The sequence below is a fragment of the Bos grunniens genome, chromosome 5, assembly GCF_055505025.1.
Source record: "Bos grunniens cultivar Pamir isolate PY7600 chromosome 5, Bosgru_T2T1.0, whole genome shotgun sequence".
Classification (NCBI taxonomy): domain Eukaryota; kingdom Metazoa; phylum Chordata; class Mammalia; order Artiodactyla; family Bovidae; genus Bos; species Bos grunniens.
In genome coordinates this window covers 23292444-23315900 of record NC_141169.1, presented here as the reverse complement: position 1 = coordinate 23315900, position 23457 = coordinate 23292444, and the positions used below count along the sequence as shown (strand labels likewise).

The 23457-nt window shown below is 41.9% G+C and overlaps 1 protein-coding gene across 4 annotated transcripts in view; it reads left to right on the top strand.

The window, feature by feature from the left end:
• The window catches only part of LOC147371400 (uncharacterized), a 60909-nt gene that overhangs the window by 3682 nt on the left and 33770 nt on the right, over positions 1–23457 (top strand). For 2 of the 4 annotated variants that reach the window (XR_015163546.1, XR_015163545.1), the window contains exon 2: positions 1332–1479. Coding sequence is in view for 1 of the 4 variants with exons in the window: in XM_086399031.1 (XP_086255157.1) it covers positions 16469–16683; positions 17006–17258 (468 nt within the window). In the remaining 3 variants the exon portion in view is untranslated. Of the gene's footprint in view, positions 1–1331; positions 1480–16468; positions 16684–17005; positions 17593–23457 lie in introns of those variants that run through there. The other 2 variants (XR_015163544.1, XM_086399031.1) reach the window with 2 other exon arrangements.

Here is a 23457-nt window from a genome sequence, read left to right as displayed (position 1 = left end):
TCTCTCAGAATTCTTAGTGCTTGGGTTTCTTGTACCTTCTTTCTTCTCCTTAGAGGGGTTAGGACATTGCTTCAGATTTCCTTCTAATTGTCCTGACTTAGGGTGTGGCAGTTAGTACCTGGTTATTATACCCAAGATCATTCAGTTCAGTTCAGTTGCTCAGTCGTGTCCGACTCTTTGCGACCCCATGGACTGCAGCACGCCAGGCTTCCCTGTCCATCACCAACTCCTAGAGCTTGCTCAAACTCATGTTCCTTGAGTCACTGATGTCATCCAACCATCTCATCCTGTCATCTCCTTCTCTTGCCTTCAATCTTTCCCAGCATTAAGGTCTTTTCCAGTGAGTCAGATCTTCGCATCAGGTGGGCCAAAGTATTGGAGCTTCAGCTTCAGCATCAGTCCTTCCTTTGAATATTCAGGACTGATTTCCTTTAGGATTGACTGGTTTGGTCTCCTTGCTGTCCAAGGGACTCTCAAGAGTCTTCTCAAGCACCACAATTCAAAAGCATGATTTCTTCAGTGCTCAGCTTTCTTTATAGTCCAGCTCTCACATCCATTCATGACTACTGGAAAAACCATGGATTTGACTAGATGGACCTTTGTTGGCAAAGTAATGCTTCTGCTTTTTAATAGGCTGTCTAAGTTTGTCATAGCTTTTCACCCAAGGAGCAAGCGTCTTTTAATTTCTTGGCTGCAGTCACCATCTGCAGTGATTTTGGAGCCCAGGAAAATAAAGTCTCTCAATGTTTCCATTGTTTCCAAGGGTCATTAAGTATTATTTACTGGCCAGTGTCTCAAATATTGGAACCAAGACAGCAGTAACTGCTGACATCCCTCACTGTAGAACTGAAGAAACTTTAGCTACAGCAGAGCTTTGGAAGGCCATTGCTGAGAAGAGAAGCCCAGGCTCTAGAGTTAACCATCTGCTTGCTCTCTCTGCCTAAGCACCAGCTAGCCCTGTGACTTGGGACAAGCCTCTCTGCCTGGGTCAGCCTCCAGGCCACATTTATGAAAGGATAATAAAGTCCCTCCCTCACAAGCTCCTTGCAGGGATAATAGGTGAGGCTCCTGGGAGGCCCTCTCTAAATGATTATCCCCATGGATCTGATAAGAAGCCAAAAGTTAACCAAAAAGTTCAGGCTATCTCTTCTCCTTTACTTCCCTAGAAGACTGAATCAATAAATGATCACTGTATTATAAAGTGAATTCACCAGGCTTTGATCACCCAAGCTTTAAGAAGCCAGCAACCACCACCCTCACTGTTGGGGAAAGCAATCTCAGTGTACTTGAAATTAAACCGCACAGATTAATGATTCACCCATTATGCTTAGACCTGCGAGACCAGCAAGACAGGACCAAGAGAAACTGGTAGCAACAGGATCTGAACAAATGAAAAATGCAAGAAGAGAACCCAGTAGCAGCTGAACATCACCTCTGATACCTGTGGGATGGTCTGCCTCTGAAGGTGACATTGTCCAGGTGGGTCCTGACAGGGGAGCCTGCAGACCTCAGAGCAAGCTCCCAGGCGAGGTTTCGGAAGAACAGGTTCCACGCCTGTAACAATGAACCCTCCTGGCTGAGCACAGGCACACTTGACAGGAGCTGAAAGGAGGAACTGGCCTCTCCCCTTCTTAGAGAAATTTCTAGTTATTTGTTTATGAAAAGGTCTAAGGGAAAGCAAGTTCAGAATCTAAGACCGCCCAGGTCAGGTGATTTGTTTCTACTGAACAGTAACTGATCCAATAAAGGGAGGATGCAAATGTGGCTTTTTACTTCCCCTTCGGTACTCGGTGAGCATCACTGATAGCTCAGTGAGACAGTTTTAGGTATCTTATCCGTTTGCTTTCTCCAAAGTTGTGAGAAAACATTCCTTTCAACCTTACAGTGCTTACATCCTAAAACATTTTGTATTTATTTAGTGGAGTGTTTTAATAAGCATTGGCTTCCCTCATGGGGAAGATTCTCTGGAGAAGGAAGTGGCAATCCACTCCAGTATTCTTGCCTGGGAAATCTCATGGACAGAGGAGCCTTGTGGGCTACAGTCCACATGGGGTTGCAGACAGTTGGACACAACTGAGCAACCATGGGGTTGCAGACAGTTGGACACAACTGAGCAACTAACAGTTCAGTTCACTTCAGTGGAATCTTTGGATAAGCATTGAATAATAGAGGAAACGATCATTGTACTTGGGAACACATTTGTGAGCGTTAATTTTCAAGTAATTAAAATGCAAACGGAAAACGTTTGTATCTCCCGGTATTCTCATTTGAGCAGTACCCCAGAAAACCTTTGGTGTCTAGATGGAGATACGGCATACAGTCCCAGGAATGTACACCATCTTAAAAAATATTTCTTCAGACTCTTTACAAAAGCAAATACAAACAAATTCTAATTCGGTCTAATTTACTGGTTTTCATTGTTTAGAATCATTGCAGATACTTACTGTGAAGGTTTCTTTAGGTCAGTGATTCTCACAGTGGGCTCCCTGGGTCAAAAGCATCAGTACCGCTTTAGACTTGGTTTGAAAGGTGAATTCTTGCCCCTCCCCACCTCCTGAGTCAGAATATCTAGGGGTGGGGCCCCCAGTCTCCCAGTGATTTTTTACAGATGAAAGATTTGAGAACTGCTGCCTTAGGGGGGGAAAAGATCTAATTTATAGACGTTGGCCTTGTGATAACCTTTGCATTAGTCCTTAATCCTTTCATATTGGTCTCTTTAGAACATCATTTACTTAGAACTTTGAAAAATGACTTGACCTTCTCACTTTACTACTGACACTGTCAAACCCAAAATGCGGTATCAAGGGCATTTCTTTATTTTGCCAGCATGGAGCCAGCATAAATAGTCTGAGCTCCTGCCAAGGCTATGTAGCAATGAATTGTTTCAGTTGAGGAAGAAAGAAAAATGAATCAAGTATTTTAGCTTTGGGTTTGTGGAAGTGAAGGTTGAACTTCATCGGCAAGTCCCCTCACGCAAGCCTGATTGTAAAACTGTGTCTCCTGGGGGATGATGATAATGGGATATTTGACACCCATCCAGAAACTTTCAACCTCTGGTTGTATCTTAAATAAGAAAATTAAGAGTCTACAGAAAGGTCACAAAGGATTATAGGGGGAAAAAGGATAATTTAACCTCTAAAGAATAAAAGGGACAGGGAGGCATTTTGATTGGGGAAGGGCTGCCATGGTGCAGAGGGGATCCTGAGGGCCAGCTTTTCCCTCAGGACCTGGGGCAACCTTCTTGAAACGAAAGTGAAAGTGAAGTCGCTCAGTCGTGTCCGACTCTTTGGGACCCCGTGGACTGTAGCCTACCAGACTCCTCCGTCCATGAGATTCTCCAGGCAAGAATACTGGAATGGGTTGCCATTTCCTTCTCCAGGGGATCTTCCCAACCCAGGGATGGAACCTGGGTCTCCTGCATTGGAGGCAGATGCTTTAACTTCTGAGCTACCAGGGAAGCCTTGAAACAAAGCCTTTACTTGATCAGGATAAGTCTTCACTGGGGAGAAAGCCGCTTGGGATGAGCCCCTTCACAAAGTCTAAATCCTGATAAGCTCTTTTTGTATCATGAATACCTAGATCTGAGGCTTCAAGCTGTAGAATTCTGACTGGACTTCTAGTTTTTTTTTTTTATTTTATAAAAAAATTGGAGAATAGTTGATTTTGTGTTAGTTTTTGCTGTACAGCAAAGTGATTCAGTTAAACATATACGTAAATCTACTCTTCCTTAGATTCTGTTCTCATAGAGGTCATGAGAGTATTGAGTAGCGTTCCTTGTGCTGTACAGTAGCTTTCTTATTAGTTATCTGTTTTATATATATCACTGTGTATGTGTGTCAATCCCAAATCTCTCAATTCATCCCTCCCCACCTTTCCCCCTTAGTATCCATAAGTTTGTTTTCTATATCTGTGTGACCTTCCAGTTAAAAAAAAAAAAATCCCACATTAAAAGTTAAGCGTTTTTATAGAAAAGTTTGGATTGCAAGTTTTTTTGTTTTGTTGTTTTGATCGCAAGTTTTATTTTTCAGTGAACCATCTGGCAATACCACATTCCTATTCCCACACTTCCGTATCTGTGTAAAAGGGCTAGACCTGAGAACAGGCTCCCTGTGTTAGGGAGGACAAGCAGGGTCCAGTTCACTGTACTCCAGGTCTCCCGGACTCAGGCTGGTGCTGGCTCTCATTGATCTTTGTGTTGATAGACTTTTATTTCTTCTAACAGAATCAGAGAATGGCCCTAGACTGGAAACAATCCCAATGTCCATTTTAATAGAATGTCCATCATCAACAAATACATTGATATAGTAAACTCTGAGGGTGAAGGAACAGTTGCTCTAGTCCCAAACACAAAGTTCAGAGAAAGAAGCCAGACTCTGTGTTTGTATTTATAATAACAACAAGAATGGGCCAAGTTAAGCAACAGTATTGGGAGTTAGAATTGAGATTTTCGTCTTGGGAAGGGACAGTGACTGAGTCAAGAGTGGGACTCCTGGGATCCCTGTACGTTCAGTCTCCTGACCTGTGTGCTGGCACCTGGATGTTGTCTTTGTGGAAATTCATTCACTGGTCACTTACACTGCGTGCACTTCTCTGTTTACATACGCTTTGCTTGAGTACAAGTGAAAGAGCCTGCCTGTGCTAACATTGTATCCTGCTTTGCCTTCTTGTTTACACTGTCTTCCAGGCCAATATGGGTCTTCAATTGAAAAATTTCTTAAAAAGCTTGTTTTCCTAGTGTTTGAAAAGAGGTATGATTTCTTTTCTATTTTTAAAAATTTAAAAAAATATTTGTTTTTTAATTGAAGGATAATTTTTTACAGAATTTTGTTGTCTTCTGTCAGTCATCAACATGAATCAGCCATAGGTATGCATAGGACCCCTCTCTCTTGAACCCCACTCCCATCCCATCTCTCTCCCCATCCCACCACTCTAGGTTAATAGAGAGCCCCTGTTTGAGTTCCCTGAGACAGAGCAAATCCCCATTGGCTATCTATTTTACATATGGTAATATAAATTTCCATGTTACTCTCTCCATACATCTCACCCTCTCCTCCCCTCTCCCCATGTCCATAAGTCTATTCTTTATGTCTGTTTCTCCATTGCTGCCCTGCAAATAAATTCATCAGTGCCATCTTTTCTAGATTCCGTATATATGCATCAGTATACGATATTTTTCTCTTTCTGACTTACTTCACTCTGTATAGTAGGCTCTAGTTCATCCACCTCATTAGAGCTGACTCAAATGCGTTCCTTTTTATGGCTGAGTAATATTCTGTTGTGTGTATGTACCACTGCTGCTTTAGCCGTTCATCTGTCAGTGGACGTCTTGGCTGCTTCCATGTTCTAGCTATTGTAGATAGCACTGCAGTGAACATTGGAGTACATGTGTCTTTTTCAATTTTGCTTTCCTCAGGATATATGTCTAGAAGTGGGATTGCTGGGTCATATTCTGGTTTTATTCCTAGTTTTTTAAGGAATCTCCATACTGTCTTCCATAGTGACTGTATCAATTTACATTCCCAACCAAAAGTGCAACAGGGTTCCCTTTTCTCCACACCGTCTCCAGCATTTATTGTTTGTAGAATTTTTGATTATGGCCATTCTGACTGGTGTGAGGAGTTACCTCATTGCAGTTTTGATATGCATTTCTCTAATAATGAGCAATGCTGAGCATCTTTTCGTGTGTTTGTTAGCCATCTGTATGTCTTCTTTGGAGAAATGTCTGTTTAGGTCTTTTCCCCACTTTTTGATTGGGTGGTTTGTTTTCCTGCTATTGAGTTGCATGAGCTGCTTGTATATTTTGGAAATTAATCCTTTGTCAGTTGTTTCATTTGCTATTATTCTCTCCCATTCTGAGGGTTGTCTTTTCACCGTTTTATAGTTTCCTTTGCTGTGCAAAAGCTTTTAAGCTTAATTAAGTCCACCTGTTTACTTTTGTTTTTATTTGCATTAGTCTAGGAGGTGGGTCACAGAGGATCTTGCTTTTTTTATTGAGTGTTTTGCATGTGTTTTCCTCTAAGAGTTACATAGTTTCTGGTCTTACATTTAGGTCTTTAATCCGTTTTGAGTTTATCCTTGTGTATGGCATTAGGAAATGTTCTAATTTCATTTTGTTCACATGTGGCTGTCCAGTTTTCCCAGCACCACTTATTGAAGAGGCTGTCTTTGCCCTATTGTATATTTTTGCCTGAAAAGAGGTATAATTTTTATTTGAGCTATTTTTTAGGTTTTAGGGTTATAAAAGTCCAGTGCAGCCGTGTTTAAAATGGTTAATTTCAATGTCTACAGATACATCTCAACATCTTTGAGTTGTTTGTTCAAGAAAGTTTTTCTAGGCAGTACATATTCTGAGCCATTGCATATCTGCTATAACATATGAATGCTGGATGTAGAATTCTTGAACTAAAATATTTTCTTCTAAAAGTCTGTAGATGTTTTTATAAGATTTTCAGTCAATAGTATTTGTGACAGGAAGTCAATAGACTTGTTGCTCTTTAGTGGGTACTTAAAACTTTACAAACTTTTCTTTGTGATGTATATATTTTTTAACTATTTGTTCCTATATTTTTTCTTTAAAAAAATTGTTTCTTTATACTTGAAATTAGAAGTGTTCAGTCAGGATATGTAAGAGTGGGTTTAATTTTGCCTAGGATTTGGTATGTACTATCAACTACTTAATTATCAGTTCAGTTTAGTTGCTCAGTCGTGTCTGACTCTTTGCGACCCCATGAATCGCAGCACACCAGGCCTCCCTGTCCATCACCAACTCCCGGAGTTCACTCAGACTCACGTCCATGGAGTCGGTGATGCCATCCAGCCATCTCATCCTCTGTCGTCCCCTTCTCCTCCTGCCCTCAATCCCTCCCAGCATCAGAGTCTTTTCCAATGAGTCAACTCTTCACATGAGGTGGCCAAAGTATTGGAGTTTCAGCTTTAGCATCAATCCTTCCAAAGAACACCCAGGACTGATCTCCTTCAGAATGGACTGGTTGGATCTCCTTGCAGTCCAAGGGACTCTCGAGTCTTCTCCAACACCACAGTTCAAAAGCATCGATTCTTTGGCACTCAGCTTTCTTCAGAGTCCAACTCTCACATCCATACATGACCACTGGAAAAACCATAGCCTTGACTAGACGGAACTTCGTTGGCAAAATAATGTCTCTGCTTTTGAATATGCTATCTAGGTTGGGCATAACTTTCCTTCCAAGGAGTAAGCGTCTTTTAATTTCATGGCTGCAGTTACCATCTGCAGTGATTTTGGAGCCCCCCAAAATAAAGTCTGCCACTGTTTCCACTGTTTCCTCATCTATTTCCCATGAAGTGATGGGACCGGATGCCATGATCTTCGTTTTCTGAATGTTGAGCTTTAAGCCAACTTTTCACTCTCCTCTTTCACTTTCATCAAGAGGCTTTTTAGTTCCTCTTCACTTTCTGCCTTAAGGGTGGTGTCATCTGCATATCTGAGGTTATTGACATTTCTCCCGGCAATCTTGATTCCAGCTTGTGCTTCTTCCAGCTCTCTCTTTTGTTAGTTCTCTTTCTTTGGGGGACATCTGCTATTATCACCTGACTCTGATATTTCACGTCTTCTCTACATTATTTTTATTGGTTTTACCTTCTCCTTTGTAGTTGGGGATAATGTCTTGACATCATTCACTATTTTGCTTGTTCCATTTTCTTCACAGTCCAAACTGGATTTTAACTGCTTCTGTAATAACTTTGCCTCCCAGATGGCTCACTGGTAAAGAATTTGTCTGCCAATGCAGGAGATGTAGGTTTGATCCTGAGTAGGGAAGATCTCCTGCAGGAGGAAAGGACAACCCACTCCAGTATTCTTTGTTTGGGAAATCCCATGAATGGAGGAGCTGGGTGGGCTACAGTCCATGGGGTTGCAAAAGAGTTGGACACGATTTAGCAACTAAACAACAACAACATAATGGTTTTAACGTCCATTTTACTTTTAAGATAAAGAGGACTGTTCCACTGTCACTCTTTTTTTTATTGCAAATGTTTCCTTTCCATGATGATACACTCTAGGGTCTTGAATCGTGTTCAAATATGAATTATTTAATGTATTATAAGTGGAGGTATATGCTACATTGTGCTATACACTTGTGATCTAAAAATTGAAGTCAAAGAATCCTGAATCAGATAACTTCTGATTTTTCTATTTCTTGAAATAACTTGATTTCAAAGAAAGACAGCTCTTCTAGCCATCTCAGAATCTTTTATTTTATTCCCATGTTGTGTAGCCTCTTTTAATGGGCTCTGTAGTTATTCTATTTACTATTATTGTAAAGGGAAGTATTTACCTGTTTGGTCTCCAATAAGCATTGGTCTGGGTTCTGATAATGTGTGGATTTATGACAAGCTATCTCAAATAGAATTTGTTTAAAGGAAGAAATGAGAAAAATATAATTATATCATCAGATGGCTTGCTCAATGATTTTTAAGACTAAGAGGCATAGAGAAGGATCTAGAGCCACAGCTGCAGTCACAACTAGCTTTCTGTGCCATTGCACACGTTTAGGGCAGAACAGCACCCCGTCGTGCTTAGTCTTCTGCTTGCTGAGGCTCTTTACTGGGAAGGAAGTCTGAGGCCTCCCAGTGCAGCAGCTGTTCATTATTAGCTGAGGTGAGAGCCCTAGGGCTGGACTTAGCAATGGGTTCTCAGTGCACTCCTTCCTGAGTTATAGTGCAGCACCAGACTCTCCTCTTCAGCTTGGGGTTATAGTACACATTTGTTAGTAGCCTCCCTGGATCCTTGACCTCTTCCCCTTTCCAAAGACCTGTGACTTCCATTAGGTTTTATGTGTTTCCATCATGCTTGTTCCATGCCCAGCTTGAAGGGTGGAACATATGACCCTTGTTAAGCCAACTATGGCTTCCAGCCCCCTGGCTGCGAGGAGTGTTTGGAGGATGACATGTCAACTAAGCCAGTCCAGTCCAGTCAATGTGACTCTTGGGAATTTTGCTGAGAATACAGAACAGCTCTCTTTTCTGATGGATGTGAAAGAGGAGGTGTGTGGCACTGGAACTGTTGGCAACTGTATTGGCGAAGAAGCCAGTCTTAGGATATATCTGACACCAGGGCTGGGAGAGTGGAGTTGGGAAAAAAACAAAACAAAACTGGGCCTCAGTGACGTCACTGAGTCGCTGAAATAGTTGTCATTGGACTCTAGAAAGACATTCTTCTACATTTATCTTTTCCTAAGTTATTAAAGTTCCTTTATTGCTAAGTCACTTGAGTTATGCTTTCTTTGCTTGCATACAGATGGATCCTCAATAATATAACGGTGTCATTGGGGGTCTATTAGTTCCTCACCCTACCATCTAGAAACGTTGTTCTCAGGAAGTGGGCAGCTTTCATCATCTTTATTTGACTCAGGACCACTTAGACTGTATTTGGAGATTAAACTGTAGATTTCTGATCTGCAGGTGGCACCAATCCTTGATTTCTAGTGGTTATGCAGGTATTTTTTAATATGATTGTTTTGTTGGTCACTGTATTAGTTTTCTATCACTGCATAACAAATTATCCTAAGTTTATTGGCTCAAAACAGCTGACATTGATTACCTCAAGTTACTGTGTATTAGCAGTCAGGGCAGAGCTTATCTGAATCTTCTGTTCACCATCTCACAAAGCTATGATCAAGATACTGGCTGAGCTGCATTCCTTTCCGGAGTAGCTGCATTCCTTTCCAGAGTTTAGAGTCTTCTTCAAATCTTGCATGGATGATGAAGAATTCAGTTTTCCTGTGGTTGAAAGACTATGGCACTCAGGTCCTAGAGGCCACCTCCAGTTCCCTGCCACATGCTCCTCTCCATAGGCAGTTCACAACACAGTTTGATTTGTCAAGGCTAGTGGGATGGCCTTTCTATCCAGTTTGGTAAGATGGAGTCTTGTAGACATGTGGTGGTTTAGTTGCTAAGTTGTGTCTGATTCTTGCGACCACATGGATTGTAGCCTGCCAGGCTCCTCTGTCCTCTGTCCATGAGATTTTCCAGGCAAGAATACTGGAGTGGGTTGCCATTTCCTTCTTCAGGGGGTCTTCCCAACACAGGGATCGAACCTGGGTCTCCTGCACTGCAGGCAGATTCTTTACTGATTAAGCCACCAGGGAAGCCCATACTGTATAGCATAGTCTCAGGAGTGACATTCCATCACTTTTGCCATATTCTATAGCTTGGAAGCAAATCACAAGTCCCATCTGTAATAGCAAGGAGGGAGTTACTCATTGTGACTTTGGGGTCACATTAGACTGTGTCCACCACACTCATTTCAGTCAGTTCAGTTGCTCAGTTGTGTCCGACTCTTTGCAACCCCATGGACTGCAGCACACCAGGCCTCCCTGTCCATCACCAACTCCCAGAGCTTGCTCAAACTCATGTCCATCAAGTTGGTGATGCCATCCAACCATCTCATCCTCTGTTGTCCCCTTCTCCTGCCTTCGATCTTTCCCAGCATCAGGGTCTTTTCTAAGGAGTCAGTTCTTTGCATCAGGTGGCCAAAGTATTGGAGTTTCAGCTTCAGCATCAGTCCTTCCAGTGAATATTCAGGACTGATTTCCTTTAGGATTGACTGGTTTGATCTCCTTGCAGTCCAAGGGACTCTCGAGTCTTCTCCAACACCTAGTTCAAAAGTATCAATTCTTCATCACTCAGTTTTCTTTATGGTCCAACTCTCACATTCACACATGACTACTGGAAAAACCATAGCGACTATATGGACCTTTGTCAGCAAAGTGAAGTCATTTCAACAGTAATTTAGTTTTTGTTTTTGTTTTTTTTTAATGAATTGGGATGTGGCTAAAATATGCCCCCAACTTTTCACACTGTACTTTGTTTGACTCTTTGACATCAGGTTGAAAAATAATTTTAGGGTTTCTGAGAGAAAGAGAAGCCAATATGGAAAAGTGGAAATAAACCAAGCAACTGAACATCATAGCAGCCTGCGAGAAAGGCAGAACTAAAGTTTTACAATTCCTTAGGCTGCCCTGGCTGTGTAACAACCCATCTGTGTATGCCAAGACCCAGCAGAGGCACAGTGGGGTGTATTTCTTCTGTTCAGTTTTAGCGTGGGCTGCTTTGAATTTTACTTTGTTATTCAACAGGGGCTCACAGTAATGCTCCAACTTACCTGAATGAATTTGTCCTTATGTTGACTGATCTAGAGTCAAATCCCCTACCTTGGAAAGTGTGGAGATGAGATTTAGGTATGAAATTCATTTCTGAATTATGCTAAAGTTATAAGCTGCTGTTGATTTATCCAACACATTTTACCCAGCTCAACTCAACCAATTTTTAGTGATGACATTTTTAAAGTGACCAGAGTTTACCTCTCTCGTCAAAATCTAGCTGTGAAGAAGTTACCAACTTCAATAACAATCTTGGAAATGAGTTTTAAAAGCCCAGTAGAGGAGGAAAAGCAAGCCTGTGAATTTTAGTTTTCGCTGTAGTGACACTAGAACAGATCATTTGAGTGAAAATTATTCTGTTACTTCTTTGTGATTTAGGACCCATTGTAAGACTTCTTCCACTTCCCTGTGATCGCTGTCCCCAGGTCACAATTCTAGCATGATTATGTCAAAATTATCTCCGCAGTAGTCAGTTGTGGTGTTACAAAGAGAGAATTAAGACTTTAGGTGGTGAATAAGCAGAAGCAGCAGGAGCCCTAGAAACGGAGAGGCATAAACCTTCTGCTCTTCTGAAAAATGTTCTTGAAGACCGCAGAGGGAGGGAAGAGATAAAACATGGTTTGTTACATAAGCCAGAATCATTTCTAAATGGAGGGACGATGGATCTAATTTTCTCAAATGGTGCTCATGAAATTGTTCTCAAGCAAAGGCATTCTGTGAGATGGGTCATATTACTGTCACATTATCTATGGATGTAGAGTTTTTCAAAGCACAATACATATTCTTTCCTATACCACCTACAGTCATTATATAAGATAGTCATCTTTAGACTTTAATGACCAAAAAACATTTTACCTGATTTTGTTGTCTTTGCATGCAGAAATATTTCTTAGGCTGTTGTCTATGGGATTATATAATCTGATACTCATGCATGTGTAATAGCCTAACAGGTGCATTTGTTGAGGAATAATCAGTGCACAAGGCTGATACTATCATATTAGAAAGTTAAATAATCACTTGCAGTTAATTGGTTTTATTTCTTTCAGCAGAGGTTGCTGTATTCAGTGCCTATGCATTTTGATTAACCCCGAGTGCCCTTTGTGTGTGGTTAAAGACGCAGCATCTCACCAGGTGAAATAGATTAACTCAGGAAAGATTCGGAGAAAGCAATGGCACCCCACTCCAGTAGTCTTGCCTGGAAAATCCCATGGGCAGGGGAGCCTAGTAGGCTGCAGTCCATGGGGTCGCTAAGAGTCGGACATGACTGAGCAACTTCACTTTCACTTTTCACTTTCATGCACTGGAGAAGGAAATGGCAACCCACTCCAGGGTTCTTGCCTGGAGAATCCCAGGGATGGGGGAGCCTGGTGGGCTGCCGTCTATGGGGTTGCACAGAGTCAGACACGACTGAAGTGACTTAGCAGCAGCAGTAGCAGCAGGAAAGATTACAGGGGTCCGTAGAGCCTTGTCTGTAAAACATCAGTGTTTTATCTGCTTTTCATAAAGAGAATTTAAAAAAAAATTATTTATTTTTACTTGAAGGATAATTACTTTACAATACTGTGTCGGTTTCTGCCAGACATCCACATGAATCAGCCAGAGGTAAACATATGTGGATTTCCTCTTGGACCTCCCTGCCACCTCCTACCCTATCCCACCCCTCTAGGTTGTCACAGACCCCTGGTTTGAGTTCCCTGCATCATACAGCCAATTCCCACTGGCTATCCACTTTACCTACGGTAGTGTGTATATATTTCCATGCTCCTCTCTCCATTTGTCCCTCCCTTTCCTTCCCCCACCCCATGTCCAGAAGTCTGTTCTCTATGTCTGCACCTGATAAGGAGAAGTTTTAAAATATGTAGTATATTCTACTTTTAATAGTGTATGTGACAAAGATTCTCCCGCTGTCTTTCTGGACAAGATGGGGAAATGTGGGCTAAGCTGGAGTTCACGTAGGTTAATGGGGATCACCTGTATCCCAAAAAGGCTCATGTAGGGGACAGGCTATAGAGGGGTCCACGAGTTCCTGTTTGGTCTGTGTTGATTAACATTTTTATCAATGTTTGTGTGATGGCATAGAAATCTGGTTTATCAGATTTGTCATGGTCACAATCATAGTGTGGTCAGTGAAATAGACAAATGAATCAGAATTATGCAAGACAACCTGTTCACTGATGAGGGTGATGAAAGAAATCCAAGAAGATGGTATATGACTGGGGTACACACTGAAGAGATGTACGTTTCTCTTTAATTTTTGATATTAAAAATGTTTAAAAGTCATACAAAGTTTCTCATGTGCTCATTTTCTAAATGCTAACACTTTGGCATGCTTTCTTAGAGACTTAAAAAAATGTGTGTGTATTCATACTCATACATATAGCCCTATTGGTATATTTTGGATGCATATAATTAATATAGATATATGTTGGCCCGTGAAAAAATATTACAGGTAAAGCTAAGTCCTGCTACAGTCTGATGTGTCCTCCCACCCCCATTCCTATGTTGAGTCCTAACTTCCAAGCATGATGGTATTAGGAGATGAGGCCTTTGGAAAGGTAACTAGGTCATAACCCTCATGGTTGGGCTTAGTATTCCTACAGAAGAGACTCCAGCATCAGTCAGGGTTCAGCGAAGACCCAGAGGGCTTAGGGTGATGGTGGGGGACTTAGAGAACGGGGTTCAGTTCTGCAGGCTGCCCTCTTTTCATCCATGTGCCAAATAGTCTAGGTCATTCTGGCCCAAGAATCTGGAGCTCTGATGCTCAGCTCCCAGCAAGGCTAAGGGCAGACTCTGTGCAGAAGTTTCAAGGGATAGGCAGACATGGGGAAGATGGTGGGAGATTGGTCGTCTGGGGGCCCTAACTTTTACAGATGAAACAATTTATATAAACTAAGCAGAGCTGTCAGGCTCTCCTCAAAAAAAAAAAAAAAAAAAAAAATCCCCAGAGAGATCTGTATCCTTTCCACCATGTCAGGACACACAGCAAGAAGTTGCCCTCTAGGAAGCAAGTCCTCAGCAAACAGTCTGCTGGTGTCTCCATCTTGGCTGTCTCAGCCTCCGACTGTGAGAAATGAGATTTCTGTTGTTCACAAGTCACCCAGTCTGTGGCATTTGTTGTAACAGCCTGAATAGACAAGACTAGACCTCCTTGACTTGTTTCCCGATTCTTCACTTCCCAACCTAATTCCCACAGTTTAGTTTGTACTTCAAGAACTTTTAAAACAGGGTATGGTATTGTTTTGTATGTGGCAAAATTTATAGGGATGGCATGATGCTGTGCGATCATTATTTGTGTTCTTCGCTTAACGGTATTTTTGAGAGATAAGCGTGGTGAGTCATGTCCTTTGACTGCCCGTAAAAGCCAAAGTCCTGACAAACCAGTGCTTTCCCCTCCCCACCGGTTACTTCCAGGCCCTCATCTTCTGTTGCATCGCCTCTCTTGCCACAGTGACTTTCTTGATGCTTTTTGGACACGTTGGATATGCTTCTGTTAAACCAGGGGCTTTGCACTCACTGCTTCCTCCATTTGGGCTGCCCTTCCATTAATATACTAGGGCTTCCTCAGGAAAGAAACCAGCCAAGATCTCAGCTCACATAGGGAGGTCTTCTCATTCTATCTAGTATTGCAGCTGAATGATGGCTTGCTGCTGCTACTGCCCCCTACAAGGGATGGGATGAAAGGGGTGTCTTGCCCAGTAATTCATAGCAGCTTCCTCGAACCACCTCTACTCTGAATTCATACAGAGCCAACACGTGTAAACATCTTCTAAGTCGCTGGGAACTCACAAACTAATGGACATACAAACAACTTTTTGGCATTTATTTTTTAATCTCCCTGGACTATGCACATGCAATGGGACCATGCACACACAAGTTGCAAAAACAACAAGTTGCCAAAACAACTTACTGAGCACTATGTTTTAGAGTCTACGCCCTTTCTCCAGCACTCCATGAGGAGGGGATCATTACATTTTACAGGTGTAGAAACTGAACTGGTAAAGTAAACTGAACTGAAGAGGTAAAGTACATTGTCCAAAGTCACGTGTGTGTGTGTCCGCTCCGTCATGTCCAACTTTGTGACCCCATGGACTATAACCCACCAGGCTCCTCTGTCCATTGGATTATCCCAGCATGAATACTAAAGTGATTTGCTATTTCCTCTTTAAGGATATCTTCCTGACTGAGCGGTTGAACCCATGTCTCCTGCATTTTCAGGTGGATTCTTTACCACTGAGCCACCTGGGAAAGCCCCCAAAGTCACTTAATTCTCAGCTGATAAGTGGCAGAGTTATCATTCAAACCAGGTCTGTCTGACTTCTTCTTAATCATTTTATGATAAACATTTATAAGAAGAAGGACATTAGATCACAGAACATAATAATGGTGCCTTTATTTTACAAAGCGAATTTATCCATATGGAGAAATAGGCATATGTCCATACACTACTGTGTTTAACTCTCAGTTAAAGCCATACTGTGAGAAACATGTGAATAATATCTGACATTTATCAGGAAAAAATCCTTCATATAATTTATTTCTGGTACTATTTCAAATGAACTCTTGCTATTTAAGATGTGGTTAAAGTTTAAAGTGTTTAAGTCCGAATATTTAAACACTAATTTGACTTCTTCATACTTTCTCATCAGTAGAACCATATATTTTTTAGTTTGAAAGAAAGAAAGTGGTTGCTCAGTCATGTCCAACTCTTTGCGACCCCATGGACTGTAGCCTACCAGGCTCCTCCGTCCATGGAATTTTCTAGGCAAGAGTACCAGAGTGGGTTGCCATTTCCTTCTCCAGGGGATCTTCCCAACCCAGGGATAGAACCTGGATCTCCCACATTGCAGGCAGATGCTTTACCTTCTGAACCACCAGGGAAGCCCTTTAGTTTGTAGGAAGGACTTAAAAGTAATTTCAATTCAGGATTTTCATAGAGTAAGGCTAGAAGGAGATGTGGGTTCCATCCCTGGGTGGGGAAGATCCCCTGGAGAAGGGCATGGCAACCCACTCCAGCATTCTTGCCTGGAGGATCCCATGGACAGAGGAGCCTGCAGGTTATAGTCCACATGGCTGAAGCGACTGAGCATGCACACAAAGCTAGATTTGCTGTTTTGTTAAGTTGTGGGTGTAGCTATTCTTTGCTGTTATTAGTATCACCCAGAGATGAGGGACGTGGAGGTGGAGCATCCTTCGTGCATTGCTCCACATGTGTTCCTTGGTTCTAAGTGTGGCTTTCCTTAAATGTTTTTCAGACAGTTGTTTCATTAGATGGTCTGTGGCTGTGTTATCCTGGTCTCATTATATACATTTTCTCACATTTTAACTTCTAGATGCCTTTAGTCAAAACTCCCATGAGTGCTTCTTTCTGTTCCATGGTTTGCTTGAAGCAAAATGAGTCTCAGAAATTTCCAGCCAGCAGAGAAAAAAGGGAGAGGCACAGAAAAATACAGATGGTGACAATATCTGCTCCTCTTGGAACAAGTTTCTCAGGGGAACGTACCTCTAAGACCTCACAGATGGCGGAGACTCAAACACTGGGAGAAAGGTACAGAGGCACCAGGGGAAAACCCTTCATTTTCCGTTGTAGAAACCAAGAGTATATTTGGAGCATATATGGAGTATATGGACTGTGGGGTGTATTGGAGTATATGGAGAGTATATTTGACCAAGATAATTTAGCTTCTTGTGTGATGCTGATACTAAAATCCGGGGTCAGTGTTCTTTCCAAAAGCTCATTGCCTACCAGGCCCTTGTTATGAAGTCATTCAAAATAATGCCAAAGAGGATGACACCACCATTTGCATTCTGTGACTTGTTCCTTTACAGAGTAGCGTTTCAGGAATCCTCATTTTACTTTGACATTTCAGGTCCAGACAGACATCTGAGGACCTTATGACCGTTGTCTGTGATATCAAAGAACTTAATGACAGCACTTTTTTTCTGGTGGCTTTGTCTTTGACCCTTTTTAAAGAACTGTGTATCATGCAAAGGTCTGAGCAACACGCAGAGATCATTCTGATCAGAACTGGAGCATTGTCTCAGTATCCAGTCTTGTGTAAGTCCCACAGCACCTGTATTGAACCAAAGAAATGGCGAGGAACAGGGTCTTTTGGTGTGTGAGAAGCAAAATGGAGGTGCAGTCATAAAATATCTCTGTTTTATAGATGTAGCTATTGAATGTACCTATTTTTATTTTATGTATTTGTTTACTATTTTAAAAATTTGATCTGGATCCCCCACTTCTTTCATTGTCTCCAATAAGCTTAGTGTTCTGATTCTAATATCTGGCTCTTTAGCTACAGCATTTCCTAGTCAAATCATGCCTCTAAAATACACCAGTAAAAATCTGTTTTAAAAAGCATGTTTAGTTTATACTTTGTTTATCTGCTTTACCTTTTTTTGTTGTGCTCTAGTGTTATAAGAGTTCCACGTTGGAAGTAAAGTTCTACTGAAGTTAACATACTAATTTACTAGTTTCATTTAACAAGCCTTTAAATAATAACAACAATAGTATTAACAACACTCATAGAGTTCTTGCATCATGATTTAGAAGCAAAAAGATGAATAAGACATAGTCATTGCAAATTTGTGGGCCCCTTGAGGGCAGGCCTGGGTCCTTTTTTATCGTATTCTTCTTTCCAGCATCTGGCCCTGTTCCTGTTTGCAGCAGAATTGGGATTTGGCTAAGCAGAGAGGAGGTAGAGGCCTTTTCAGTAAAACTTGCGGTTGAGTCTGAACAGGGTGAGTAGACGAAGGTCATGGGCATGAAGTGGTGACCGGACAGAAGGGTTCCTGCTGCCAGGGCAAGTTCAGCAGGTGTGGGGTTGGCCATCTGTCTTCACTGACAGGGCCAGGAGGAGGCAGCACCCTGTGGTGGTTTGTGTAAGGATCCCATGCCCAGGAGAGGGCACTAGGGGAGAGCCAGATGTGGCACTTCACTCCCCAGTGTCTTGGAGTAAGGAGAAGAAGATGTATATAGAACAGTCTTTTGGACTCTGTGGGAGAGGGAGAGGGTGGGATGATTTGGGAGAATGGCATTGAAACATGTATAATATCATATATGAAACAAGTCGCCAGTCCAGGTTCGATGTACGATACTGGATGCTTGGGGCTGGTGCACTGGGACGATCCAGAGGGATGGTATGGGGAGGGAGGAGGGAGGAGGGTTCAGGATGGGAAAGACATGTATGCCTGTGGTGGATTCATGTTGATATATGGCAAAACCAATACAATATTGTAAAGTTAAAAAATAAAAAAAAGATGATAACTTTTATTTTTTGAATATTTACTGTGTGCCTGATATTTTTCCATACATCATCTCTTTGTTTTCCAGACACATTTTAGGTATATTAGATTCCATCTACTCACACTTAATTTGGGCTGCAGTTGTATTTTGTTTGGTCCTCACAGAGGTTAATTGACTTGCTCGAGGTCACACAGCTAGTATTAATAAATAGCAGAACCAGGTTTAATACCCAGCCTATCCATCTCCAAAGTACAAATAGTCTGTATACAAATAGCTAGACTGCCCTCCCTCCCTAAATATTATTTCTTAAGACACCTTCACAATTGGCTGTTCTTGGTCAAGTCTGTTCACAGGAGTGTCACTGGGTGGACATACCCTATTCTACTTGAAAACAGTGGAAAACTATCCACTGCAAAATCTTAATTAGTAGAGAATCAAAATTATTGACAGCATAGCAGACATAAGAGAGCCATCCTCCTTCCCCCTTGCTTCCCATCTTCTGGTCTCAGAAGCTGTTAAGGAGCTTCTTAAAGGGTCAAGGAAATGGTCTGGAGAAATCTTGAACCTGAACCCCATGGTCTTCCTTTGTTCAGAATACACATTTCTTGCTATTGTGGAGAGTTATTTCTGTGCTGATAAATGATCTCCTATATTTCTTGTCTCTACACTGAGGTGGTAAAATAATTTCCTGTTCAAAAATAGCTTCCCATTTCCTATAGAATGGAATGGAGGTCTCTTCCAACCTGAACATCCGGTCTCCAGTGTGCTTTCCCAATCTTTTTTTCTTCATTTCTATCCCTGTAGGTCTGAGTACTGAAAGAAGCACTTTTCCCTGACAGATGCCAGTAGCTCATCTTTGCCCATGATGTCCTCTTTGCCTGGAATGGCCTTCTTATATCAACCTTCTCACTTAAGATTTCATCAGTATCTATAACTGGAAGTAATTCTGTTCTTTCTACCTGAAAATTTATTTTATCTTCTTGGGCTTATCGGATCAAGCTTGTAATAATACAGTTGTAGCAAGGTATTTAGTGGATTACTTTAACAGTTGGCACAGAAATAACCCTCATAGAAGTAAACACATTGATATATTGATAAGGTACACGTGGGGAAAAAATGGCTCTGGCTTCAGCAGGAACCAAGAGAAGAAAGGTGATGGTTACACTCTTTTGAAGGACACAATGAGATGAATATTTGTGAGCTTTTGAGGAGAAAAATGAAAGGAGAGAGGACAGAAAATGCAAGGTTTTTTGTGCAGTTATAAAGAACCCCAGCAGACTTGTGCTGTGGCTAGGTTTGTTTACTCGGGGGTGAAGTGGCTTAGTTGAAGTTCCTGGATGCTTGGTTGGCTAAAAGGTATCTCAAGAACAGAGAAACCTAATTTCTAACCTACAGTTTAGTTTGAAGTGAAATAAACCAGAAGATGTTAACCTCTCTTCTGTAAATTCTGCCATAGCCAGAAATCTTTTTGGTGTGAGGTCCTGCATGTATGAGAGTGTGTACATGTGTTTGTGGAGATACCAGAAGGGGCTGAGTTTGCGGCAGTACCAAACTGAGCCAGCATAGATGGCAAAGGAAGAGCCTAGAGCTAGACATAGCCATACTAAGGACTCAGCGGAAGTGGCAGAAATCTTGGGACCTGGCGTTAAACCATGGAAGGTGGCTCAGACCAACCTCATTCAGGTCCCAGGAGAGAGTTATTTTTGAATGTATTTGTTAAATGATGTGCTCCTGGAAGGCAAAGTTCACACATATTTTGTTCATCTAAAGAATCTTATGATGTAACATTAGTGATAAAAATAATGGAGACAATGATACCACTGCATCTTTGTAGACCCATGGTAGTTAGATTCCATCTGCTCATCACTTGCAAATGATACAAGTGGCATGAGCTAGATTTAATCTCCAGGCTTTCTGTTTTCTAGTGATGTAACTTTAGACATTTTTTGCCATGAATCCCTGATTTCACATCTACAAAATGGAAAAATAGCAGCTCTAACTCATAGTTTGTTGTGAAAGTCAAATTTAGTTTTCGCTGAACATTACCATTGTCACCTTCTACCTGCAGAGCTCTCCCTCCTCAGTCTTTCCTGTCTCTTCCACTGCAGTTTCCCTGCTCTTTTTCCCCTAATTATGGGGCCATGCTGTTGTCCCTCTTGACGTCACCCTGGATGGCTTGGTTGTCTCAGCTTGGTCCTGACTGCTCTCTATTCCAGTGGTTGTCTCCCAAGTTAGCAGGTGTAAGGGCTTTCATTGGAAAAGTATTGAAATGTTTCTTCATAAGGTTCCAAACTTGGTCACACACTGTTAATTTCATCCTGTGCTCCTGAAGTTATGATCTTTGTGTTTTACCCACAATTAATGCCTGATATAAAATCTGGCTGAGCTGGGAGGAGAGAGAAGTTCAATGACACTGTGGTATCAAACTCCCAGCTCCACCCACCATCCTGTGTACCCAGGACCGCTCTGGTTCTCTTTTCTCCAAGGACGTATGCTTTCCTTGCCTGACGCAGTGCTAGAGTTTGCAGGTTGGGGTCTTTGTTCTTTTCTTGTTTGGGAGTCAGTCCTAGAGGCTAACCTTCAACTATAATTTGCTGTTGTTCTTGCAGTCAGGGTGATCCTTAACACGCCTGATTCCAGGGGAGTCACTGAGAAAAGGTTTCTTTTAGGAACCTTGTTACACGGGGGTATTTCTTCTCTCTTCAGTTAAAGGTAATCTCTGTCATCAGAAAGCAAAGATAATTTCTAGGTGGGCCTCTTTTCCTTAGTAAACATTTGTCCAACACTTATTTTGTCCTGAACACATTGCTGAGCATTGTACAAGGATTATCTCAATCAATTCTCTATGCTGCTGCTGCTGCTAAGTCGCTTCAGTCGTGTCCGACTCTGTGCGACCCCATAGACAGCAGCCCACCAAGCTCCCCCGTCCCTGGGATTCTCCAGGCAAGAACGCTGGAGTGGGTTGCCATTTCCTTCTCCAATGCGTGAAAGTGAAAAGTGAAAGTGAAGTCGCTCAGTCGTGTCCGACTCTTTGCGACCCCATAGACTGCAGCCCATCAGGCTCCTCCATCCATGGGATTTTCCAGGCAAGAGTACTGGAGTGGGGTGCCATGGCCTTCTCCGTCAATTCTCTATAAACCCTATGAATTAAGCGCTCTTGGGGTCCACATTTTACTGAGGGTAACCAAAGACTAGAGAAGTTAAGCTACTTTCCTGAGGTTTCACACAGCAGAGTGGATTTGTATTTGAATCCAGATTCTCTGACTCTAGGGCTCTTGAACCATTTTGCTCTTTTGCATGTGGTCCTGGGCTCTGGGCCTTTATCCACAACGCTCCCAATGGAGCTGGATGTGGAGTGATAGGATTCAACCACATCACTGTGATGATAATCTTACGCTTGACTTTTCCAGGAATTGTATTCTGTTCAAGAACTGTTGCAGAAGATCACGACAGAACCAGGAGTTTCTATGGAGACTTTGGGACAATCCAACTAGGGCCCTTGTAAGGTGCAACCTCTGACTTCATGGGCTTCTTGACCCCAGGTCTTGTGCCTTGAATGCAGAGGCTGGGTTCAAGGTTTTGGTAAGCCGTTTGAGCCTGCAGCAAAGTGGACAAGGCAAGCCTAAGAGTGACGGGCTTCAGTTCTGTTGTGTTACAAAGCCCTCTTGGAGGCGGCCAGGCTTTGCTGTTTTGTCGTTCTTGGTATGCACCCGAGGAACTGCAGAGCTGACAAAGCCTTGTAGATCAGTTGGTCCCAACCCCTCGTTTAGCAGCTGTGCATGAGCAAGGGCAGCGTGCGTCTGCACTGCATTGCCTCCTTGTTAATGGTCACCTGGCTGTCTGTTTTTCCATCTCATTTGCATAGATGACTCTAATGAGACTAAAATTGCACCACGTGGAAGCATTGTGAGGAAAGGGTCAATCTGGCCATGGTTTTGTACAGAGAGCTTGTTTCTGGAATGTGCAAATGTGATCCCTAAAGCATGAAAGTCAGTGCTTCATTTGCCTTATGAGTCTGGTATTATACCTGCTTTCTCCTCTGGGGAAGTTAATGTGCTGCTCTTGGCATTACAGTCTGTCCAGCTTTGGAAAATCATTTGCATTTAGGAGGCCTTAAGTATCACCATAATAATCAGCCATGCCCTGAGAGTCAAATCCTTACCACTGTTCAAATAGTAATTGGGAAAAATACAGTTCCTTTGGGGGAAGGGATTGAGAGTGAGAGAGAGAGAGAGTTTGTGTGTGTGTGTGTGTAAGAAAAGGAATATACTATATTCATAGTGCTGGTCATCCTTCTGGTTAATTGCCTTTTTACAGTGGGGTTAATTTACAGAGGATCCTTATTATCTCTTTTCCAGTGCCAAATATAGTCATAAACTTTTCAGAATATGAGAGTGGAGTTTGAATAAATGTGAGAGAGAGAGGGAGTATTCATCTGCAAAGAGTATTTCTTTATGTGAAAAAAATAAAATTCATAGAGAGGCGATTATAATGCGAAAGTGACAGATGTTGGAAATGACGCTTAATGATTAACTGTTTAATGATGAAATAACTCAGTGATTTTTGCTTTCATATTCTGTCAAGAGATAAATTGTTACATGTGCTGCAAATCGGCTCCAGTGCTATTTGGTGAAGCAATGCCAGTTTTTATTCCTTTTCTGCTAGAGCACTTACCATTTAGCACAATAACTCTGTGGTCTGTGAATAGAAACACATCTTTATTAAGTATACAGTATGTTTTAATGCATTTCTGTTTGTTTATTCTTATCATTTTGAGCTGACAGTTTGTGTTAATATATAAGGAAAATACATTGCATATATGTTTCTGTATGGATCTACAGATTTAAATAAGAGCACAAACACACAAAAGGAGGTCTTCAGATATGCAGTTGATGGAGTAAGACATTAACCTGCTTCTCTTGAAGAAGCAGGTCCTGGACATTAAGGGCAGTGAATGGAGAGCTCCTTATACTTAAAATCTCAAGTGCTCTGCTCAGAAAGCCTTACTCACCATCATATCAGGGACCTACAAAATTCCACTGTTTCACCACAGATAATTACAAGAACAAGAAC